Below are 9,602 nucleotides of genomic sequence, written 5' to 3'. Positions count from 1 at the left end.
GGCGTGGGTGTCGGACAGCGGCGGACAGGAAATTTACATTTTAGCCGACGAATCGACGATGGAAAACGCTGACAACGTTTTCCATCGTCGATTTTAATCGACGTAATCGAATAATGGTTGCAGCTCTAAAATAAACAATTTTTTCTTTTTTAATACTCACCTGATCCCGGGATCCACCGACATCGCAGCCTCCCATCTCCCACGCTGTCAGAATATGCATACAGCATGTGCTGGTTACTACTTAAACCGGCACGCGATGTATCCGGGGGGCAATTGCCACCCTGCCCCCCGGCCCAGTCCGCCCCTGCCTGCTAGCACGGAAAAATACCTGTTGAACTGCCAAAAATGCACTGAGCTCTTGATAGCAAAGTCCACTTTTTGGAAAAAAGTAATAGATGCACACTTCTTTATAATAGAAAAAATGGAGCCAGTAAAGCATTGCAATCACAAACAGTAGACCACAGGTGCAATGCTGTGGCTCCTGCAGACTCTTCCTGCTGATGCGAACATGTTTCAGGTTACTCCCTGAATATGGGTATAACCTGAAACATGGTCCAAAAAGTGAAAGTACTGTTGTGTTGAGTGGTGTCAGCCCTCCCCATAAACTACTGTCCACAACATAGAGACTAATCTTTCTTTAGTCCCAAGATAATGATGGGAGGTCCTCTTTGAGATAACACAAGAAGCATGCACAAGACATGGGACAGCTCTGGATTTCTGACATGATCAACAGGTATTTTGTGCACTTATTGATGTTGATATAACACAACACTTTCAACAGTATATATTACAGACCAAAAGTCATTTTTTAGGGTTATGTGCACTAAGTAATCCCTCCCAGATAGATTCTAACCAGGATCGCAACTTGTTGTCACATGACTCTCCACTGTGCAACCTCCCTTAAAGCCGTACTGTTTGCGTTTGGCTACAGTAGGCTCAGAGAGAGTTTAGTACTGGAATCCCTATTGACTTGGTCAGAAACAAATCCGAACAGGACATAGGGTTACTGGCATCTATTCTATATGGATTTAGTTGGTTTAGTCCTCATACACATGTGCACGTGTGCAGACGCCTGTATAACTCAATGACAGGACGGGGCTACATGCGGCTACACGCTGACCTAAACTTGCACTTCCATACAGGTGCTGTCTGCATCCAAGGGCGTGCATCCATACCTGTACGGTCGTGCAAGATTGGGGCCGCATGCAGCCGTGCCCTGTCATTGAGTTGTACAGATGGCTGCAGGCGGCTACATGTAGTAGTTGCCTCTTCTGGGCCCAGGTTTCCGCATGGATGTTCATGCTATATAGCAATGCATGTCCATGTGAGGCCTTAGCTGGTTGGACAAAAAGGCACGGAAGATGAATAATAGATTGTAGCTAATCAGCAAATATGCTATGTATCCTGATTTAGATGAATTGCAGACTTGTATTTGTAATATGTACTAAAAAGTAAAAGTCTGCATATTTTTCTGTTTATTTCTGTGCAGACTCATAGCCGAAAAATTGAAGTTTATGCCCAGTTTGGAGGCATAGTGTGCAGTGGAAGCCCTTATGAAACACGTCCTTGTGTTCCCACCAGGGGTTGCCCTATAGAGGACGGATGTGGAGACAGATTTCGATGTTCATCAGGTAATTTTCTCTATTGAATCATTGCACAAAAAAATGCCATGGCTTACATATAGTAAAGCAGGATAGTCCATGCACATGTAACTGAAGGCTACACAGCCCACTAGGTACATAGATCCATGAATATGTAAACATGTTCCCTTTGTAAAACAAACCTAAACTTTTCCCATATTTTACTGAAGGTATTTTAAGCAATTAGTATTTACCTTTCACATGTTCTCTCACCTCCCTGATCCTCCATGAGAGCCTGCCTTTTACATGCACTGCTAGTAGTTTTCAAGCTCCATAGTAAAGAGCTTCTAAATAGCCAGTTGTGAAGAGATCCTTGTTCCTCATCTGGCAAATCCACAAACACATGATATATTGTGGTGGTGTGCAGTGATCTGGTGATAATGACTCACGGGGACTGGGTCAGCTTGTTTGCAAGACCCCAGTTTCAGACTGAGTGTGCCATGGAGAAAAAAAAAATCTTCGATTTGTAGGACTCAGGCCTACTAAAAAGTCCACAAAAATAAATTAAAAAAGCCAGCAATGTGAGTCATGAAAATGCACACACATATACATCATCACTGTACCTCTGCATCACCACAATAACTGCTAATCACTTTCAAAGGTAGAAATGGGCTTTAAAGAGGAGCTGAACTCTGGAACCTGTGGACAAAAAAATTCAGGCAGAGGACAAAGGGCTAGTCAATAATATTATGGGGGCTTCCATCAGCTGAGCTTTTCCCCATTACTGACTTACCATGCTTTGTTACACACTGAGTCTCTGTATGCAGGCAGCCATCCTGTTAAAGGCAGGGCTTTGCTTATTCATGTAGAGCTGCCTCCCTGATGACTAGTAGTCTGATGGTGAAATATTTAAGAAGCAACAAGAGAGATGGAGGCAGTGCGGGCTCACAGAATAGATGAAGAAGAAGCAGGGAGATCCTTGCACTGCAGGTCCTCAGGAACAGCTTCCTCTCCGGCAAGGAGAACGGTTAGCAGCACAGTATTGACATCACCAGATCTCACTCCAGGCAGCAGTGCCTTAAATCTCACACTGCAGATATACAGGTAAGAGGCTGTAGGCAGAAAAAGTGCATTGCTGTTTTTCAGGATAAATTCAAAACAAACAGTAAATCTTTCATGTTACTACTTAGGCAAAATTAACACTTTTACATGTTCCCTATAAGTGAACGAATCATGACTTCAAGGGGTGAAGCACAGTAGTGAAATCATCCAGTGAAAATTGCAGTCGCAGGTTAGAGTGCCTTAGATGATCTCACACTGCAAATGAACAGCTATGAGGCGGAAGGCACTGGAGTACCTAGGCACAGGAAGTACACTTCAATTTTTCAGGAAGAATTCCAGACAGAAGGTAGATTTCTTGGGGCACCACCTAGGCACAAATAATATTTTTCGATGGTCATTGAAAGATAGCAATGGCTGAGAGTTCAGCTCAGCTTTATTGCATTTTTTGGGCAGATGATGAGTTTTACAGATTGATTTTGGGAAAAGCACAGACGCTTTGTGGCGTGAAGAGAATAAGGATTGAAGGATTTTCTATGTAATACATAATGTAATATTTATTGGTTTTAAGGTCAGTGCATTAGCAAGGCTCTGGTATGCAATGGAGATCATGACTGTGAGCAAGATAGCTCCGATGAAGCTAACTGTGAAGTGCGTCAGAAGGTTTGCGATACTGACAAATATGCTCCAAATACAGAACTTACAGGGACAGGGTAAGAAAAATAATGTTTTATTCTTACTTTAGCACAATGTTACTGAGTGACCTCTACACATTAAAACAGGCACTGTAATCTAAATACCTTAAAGTGTATGTATAACTCCATTTTTTTTAAGTTCAGCTTAATTAGGGTAATACCCATCAGTTTTTTCTTGTTGTATGAGGTGATCTCGCCCTCACATCCTGTCATTAATAATACACTGCAGGAAGTGAGAGTAAAGCTCTACAAAGTGAGGGGTGATCTCCTATAGGCATGGAATGGGTGTCCCCATTGGAGGATTTCCCCTCTATTATTGTTATGGTGACAATTGTGAAATCTTGTTTTTTACATCACTTTCTGTCCTAGTGACAATAGAGAATGAGACAAAGAAATAGTGTGTCCCCAGTGGAGGCACAGGTAGTGGTATATATCTGACAGTAGGGATGCACCGATACCGTTTTTTTGGTATAGAGTACAAGTACTGATATTTATCTTTCGGTACTCACCGATACCGAGGACTGATTCTGGTACTTCCGCAAGTTATGGAGCCGGCTTCCTGGGCAATCAGTCGTCCGCCATTACCTGCCGTCCAGCTTCATGATTGGCCGGGAAGCCAGCTTCACGTTCCCTCACGGCACTGCTGGTCAGGAAATCTCCCTCTGATCGGAGGTTCCGGTATCGGGGAAGGTATCGGAGCATTTGGTACTCGCCCAAATACTCTGTATCGCCACCGATACTAGTATTGGTATTGGTGCATCCCTATCTGGCAGGTTCTCTTTGGCTACACTGTAGATTTAATCCCACCTCCTGTTTCTCTTTAAAGTGACACTAAACCCAGGAGTTAAATCTTAAAGTACATTCAAGTAGCTTAACTATTATCAGTACTGTATCTTATTTGTGTATCACTCGGCTGTAGATCCTCAAATCATCTCTGAATTGGTGCTGACACTGTCCTTCCTTCTGGAGGGTGGCTACTTTTGTTCCCCATGGTCCTTGTGTGTGTTATAGTCACCACTCCAAGCTTGCTCCTGTGATAGATTACAATCTCATGTTTAGTTTACTAATTTGTATTGAGATTGTAGTCCATCACAGGAGTGAGCTTGGAGCGGTGACTACAACACACACAAGGACCATGGGGAACAAAAGTAGCCACCCTCCAGAAGGAAGGACAGCGTCAGCACCAATTCAGAGATAATTTGAGGATCTACATGGTCCCTTTTTCAAGGCAGCATAGAGTGACATAATAACAACCTGAAAGACATTCATATGCTTCTTCACGCTAACTAAAGCTAAATAAACGCCTTTTGATGGTCCAAACTGAGTAGCATCAAGTGGAACTTTGTGAAGGCAGGGACTGAACACTCTGTAGCTGCCTGGACACAAACGTCTTTACTTTATGTGCATAATTACAGCTTTCTTATGTTTTTCTCCTTTCTACAAAACCTCTTTCAGATATGATATTGTCACACAAACACGCAAAACGAGCAGCGTCATTCACACAAAGAGTTTTGGAGGGAAGTGCAGGAAAGTCTACAGCAGTGATAACAGAGAATACTTTAGGCTGAGTGAAAATGTCCTTACCTACACCTTTAAGGTAAGTCCTTTGGGAAGTAGTAATTTTTATAAATGTGTAACAAAATGAACTTCTTAGCTTAGTTATATATTCCGCCAGAAGAACATGCAATGAACATTGCTTTTTTTAACATACATGTTAAAATGTGTGTATGTATACAGGCAGTCCCCGAGTTTTGAATATCCAAGTTATGTACTCACAAACAGAGGTCCCAGGCTGTTCCACTAGTTGTAATGCTACCGTGCTCGCGACTACGTTCGTAGTCCTGTACCTCCTGTACATTACAGGAAGTTGTTAGACGCGCAGACGGGGAGTGGGTCTGGTTCGTAGTCCTGTACCTCCTGTACATTACAGGAATGTGTTAGACGCGCAGACGGGGAGTGGGTCTGGTTCGTAGTCCTGTACCTCCTGTACATTACAGGAATGTGTTAGACGCGCAGACGGGGAGTGGGTCTGGTTCGTAGTCCTGTACCTCCTGTACATTACAGGAATGTGTTAGACGCGCAGACGGGGAGTGGGTCTGGTTCGTAGTCCTGTACCTCCTGTACATTACAGGAATGTGTTAGACGCGCAGACGGGGAGTGGGTCTGGTTCGTAGTCCTGTACCTCCTGTACATTACAGGAATGTGTTAGACGCGCAGACGGGGAGTGGGTCTGGTTCGTAGTCCTGTACCTCCTGTACATTACAGGAATGTGTTAGACGCGCAGACGGGGAGTGGGTCTGGTTCGTAGTCCTGTACCTCCTGTACATTACAGGAATGTGTTAGACGCGCAGACGGGGAGTGGGTCTGGTTCGTAGTCCTGTACCTCCTGTACATTACAGGAATGTGTTAGACGCGCAGACGGGGAGTGGGTCTGGTTCGTAGTCCTGTACCTCCTGTACATTACAGGAATTTTTTAGACGTGCAGACGGGGAGTGGGTCTGGTTCATAGTCCTGTACCTCCGGTACATTACAGGAATTTGTTAGACGCGCAGACGGGGAGTGGGTCTGGTTCGTAGTCCTGTACCTCCTGCACATTACAGGAATTTGTTAGACGTGCAGACGGGGAGTGGGTCTGGTTCGTAGTCCTGTACCTCCTGTACATTACAGGAATTTGTTAGACGTGCAGACGAGGAGTGGGTCTGGTTCGTAGTCCTGTACCTCCTGTACATTACAGGAAGTTGTTAGACGTGCAGACGAGGAGCGCCCGCCTCCTCTTCCAGGTCTGGTACTGTACATTACAGGAAGTTGTACAAACATCTGTCCAAGTTGCATTGAAAGTAGAACTCCATGCAAGTTTATTTTTTTATTTTTGGTTAGTATGATTTGGGATTAGAGCCACTGTGAGGACAGCAAAACAAATGTTACAGGGGGTAAACCCTTCCCTATGCTATCCAAAACGAAAACATTTATTTTTTGGGCTGGAGTTACACCTAAAAAATTTACCTGTTCCAACTTACATACAAATTCAACTTAAGAACAAACCTACAGTCCCTATCTTGTTCGTAACCCGGGGACTGCCTGTATGTTTGTATATGTACTGTATATGCTGTATATATCAATACATATATTATATTACGTTGTTTTGTAGCATTCTTAAATTTTATATTTCGGGCTACATTTTCCTGTGTCAAAAATTTAAAGTGAAGTCGTAATCCTATCTACACCCAACAACAAAACTGTAATGTATTGCAACTTACCAGTCCTAGGAAGTGCAATTTTTTTAACTTGATTTTCACCTACTGAAAAGAATACTTCCATAACGTATCTATGTAGGAATTGGATTATCACCCTTGGACAGGAAGCGTGTTAGGACTACAGAACACTTCCCCTTCCTCTTCTACATAATGTGGGGGCGGGGGGAGATGTTCTGTAGTACACATAGAAACCCGGGAACAAAGATAACTGGTAACAGAACAGCACAGGCACCTATCAGCTGACAAGCTTCCTGCCAGGAACAACAGGTACAGTAAACTAACATTTATCTGGCACCCACGGGGATCGATAGGTGATGGATTGCTGTAGTTTGTGGTTGCTGAAAAGTTAATAGTAATTCTCAAGCAACCTCCCAGTGGCACCCCCCCTCCCCCCACCCCCAACCTTCTCCTTGGCTCCATTTATCAGCCGGCAGGTGAAAGGAAACAGTAGGCAGTGGGCGGGAGCAATAGCCAGACTGCTATTAGCTATTTCAAATTGCAGTAGCCAATAACAGACTGGCTATTGCATCTGCCCCTCTGAGCAGGGGAGAAGAGGCTGTGGGGACCAGTCTAGCAGCCCAATCGGACTGAGGATCAGATGAGAAAATATGCTTGATTTGAGCCTCTTAAACAAACGGGGCACTTAACCCGCATAGTGCGGGGGTAGCCCTGAAAGTTTATATTGTCTTGGAGGCTCAAATAAAGGAGATTTACTGATCTGATCCTTGGTCTGGCTGGATTTCTAGACTTCTCCTCACAGCTTCTTCTCCCCTGGGCCCTGGCAGAGCAAGGACCATTGATGTTATCACATCCAATGCTGGTCGATGAAGGAGGGGAAGAGAGGTGATCACTGACCAGCGCGGAACCAAGGATTAGGTAAGTATATCTTTTATATAAGCCCCCTACACAAAGCCAGCACTTAACTCTGGCATTGCAGGGCGCAATGATGTCATCGCACAGTCACCACGCGCATACGCGATGACGTCATTGCGCATGTGCGACCATCTTTGTGAACCTGCCTGTGGCCATCTTGGTGATGGACGCCGGCAGAGAGAGGAGGGGATGTTCATCCGGCGGGATAAGGTATGCCGTCGTGTCCCCTCCTCTCTCCTGCAACTGTCGGGCTCTTGGTCAATGACCGAGTGCCTGACATTTCAGAGGGGGTGACACCAAAATGACTGTCAGTCATTTTGGTGTCACCCCTCCAATGGTGTCACCCGGGTGCGGGCCGCACCCCCCTTGTGATGCCACTGGCCCCACTACAAGAGTAAGTTTTATAGGTTCCTGTAGTTCTTTTTTCAGATCATAGTTCAGGCGCTCTTTTTCATTATTTGTGCTTTCCATTATATTTTGTAACTCTTCTTGTTTTTTGTCTTTGACAGGTGGAAGCAAAAAATGATTTTACTTACGACTTTTATAACAGCAGCTGGTCCTATTTAAAAACGACCGAGTCCCACACGAGATCCAACTATGGAAGAAACGAAGATCACAGCAGTCAGTTTAGCTTAACAAAAGAAAAGGTGACAAGGGAAGTGGGGAAAAATGACCCCAACAGGGGCACAGGCAACAATAAAACACATTTTCTAGAAAGAGTGAGGAAAGTCCAGAACCTTGGTCAGGATTATATATTTATTTATTTTTATTTAATTTTTTATGCTTTGTGAGAAAATACATTTATTTTTGGAGAACAATGGCTACACAGGAGAACTACAGTTTGTTTTGACCATTTTCTCTACATATTAGCAATTTTAACCATATATTTGGGTGTAGTTTAATTTAAAACAATCCCTAATATATGCAGAGTTATAATACTGTTTGTGTCCCCATGGGGGGAGATTTCCCCTGACTTCCTGTTTAGGTGACGAGTACCACATGATTCCACAGACCAATCAGGTCAGTGAACGTGACATTCATTCCATGCCTGCCCCAATTTTTAAATGAGTGTTTCAGAAAAATACAAGGCTCTTAATAGATACTGTTTGAATAAAGTTCCATGGGGGGAGATTTCCCCTGACTTCCTGTTTAGGTGACGAGTACCACATGATTCCACAGACCAATCAGGTCAGTGAACGTGACATTCATTCCATGCCTGCCCCAATTTTTAAATGAGTGTTTCAGAAAAATACAAGGCTCTTAATAGATACTGTTTGAATAAAGTTCCATGGGGGGAGATTTCCCCTGACTTCCTGTTTAGGTGACGAGTACCACATGATTCCACAGACCAATCAGGTCAGTGAACGTGACATTCATTCCATGCCTGCCCCAATTTTTAAATGAGTGTTTCAGAAAAATACAAGGCTCTTAATAGATACTGTTTGAATAAAGTTCCTGCTTAAGTCTAAAGTGTAACATTCTCACTGCAGAAGTATTGCTGTTGTGAATCAGTTACAGGTAACAGGGTGAGCGGTATAGCCAGGGCCGTCCCTATAATGAGGTAGCATGAGGAGTTTGCCTCATTGGGCAGAGTGGATGCCACAGCGTCCCAGATTGCTAAGAGCTCTTAGCGACCTGTGACACTCTGTCCAGCTTAATGACGTCATCGGTTGCCGGGGAGCTGAGCGGGACCCTGTGGCTGACGTCCCACTGAGCTTCTGGCAATCAGCGACGTCAGTGATCTGGGCGGTCACCAAATCCTCAGTCACAGTTGTCTTATATGGTCAACTTGCAGTGGACTTTGAGGAACTGCAACTCTATATGTTTTTTTATGTGTTCCTATTCAAACAACATATCTATAAACAATTAAAAACAAATATTTCTTACCTTTTAGATGTTTTTGGAGAAGGTGTTTGGGCAGACTGCAAGCTATTCTTAACAAATTCAAAGTGAGTGTCCCCCCCAAGACAAAGACTGGGGCCACATATAGCTTCCCCTTATTAACATACAGAGCTTCCAGATCTTTAACCCTGTGTTAGGACAGAGAGTGCTGAAATCAAATACAGGCAGGGTTAATTATGGTAAACATGAACTCCCCGGCCCCCTTGCATAGCAGAGGAGAACAGAGGAGAGTTTTTACG

At 44.0% G+C, this 9,602-nt stretch overlaps 1 protein-coding gene across 1 annotated transcript in view; it reads left to right on the top strand.

The window, feature by feature from the left end:
• Positions 1 to 9,602, top strand: part of C7 (complement C7) — a 44,007-nt gene that overhangs the window by 4,647 nt on the left and 29,758 nt on the right. The window contains exons 3-6 of the mRNA XM_018561164.1: positions 1,490 to 1,631; positions 3,211 to 3,352; positions 4,790 to 4,931; positions 7,971 to 8,108. Coding sequence (XP_018416666.1) covers positions 1,490 to 1,631; positions 3,211 to 3,352; positions 4,790 to 4,931; positions 7,971 to 8,108 — 564 coding nt within the window. The remainder of the gene's footprint in view (positions 1 to 1,489; positions 1,632 to 3,210; positions 3,353 to 4,789; positions 4,932 to 7,970; positions 8,109 to 9,602) is intronic.

The sequence above is a fragment of the Nanorana parkeri genome, unplaced genomic scaffold (assembly GCF_000935625.1).
Source record: "Nanorana parkeri isolate BGI_ZX_2015 unplaced genomic scaffold, ASM93562v1 scaffold505, whole genome shotgun sequence".
Lineage (NCBI taxonomy): Eukaryota > Metazoa > Chordata > Amphibia > Anura > Dicroglossidae > Nanorana > Nanorana parkeri.
This window is presented reverse-complemented; position numbering and strand designations above follow the sequence as displayed.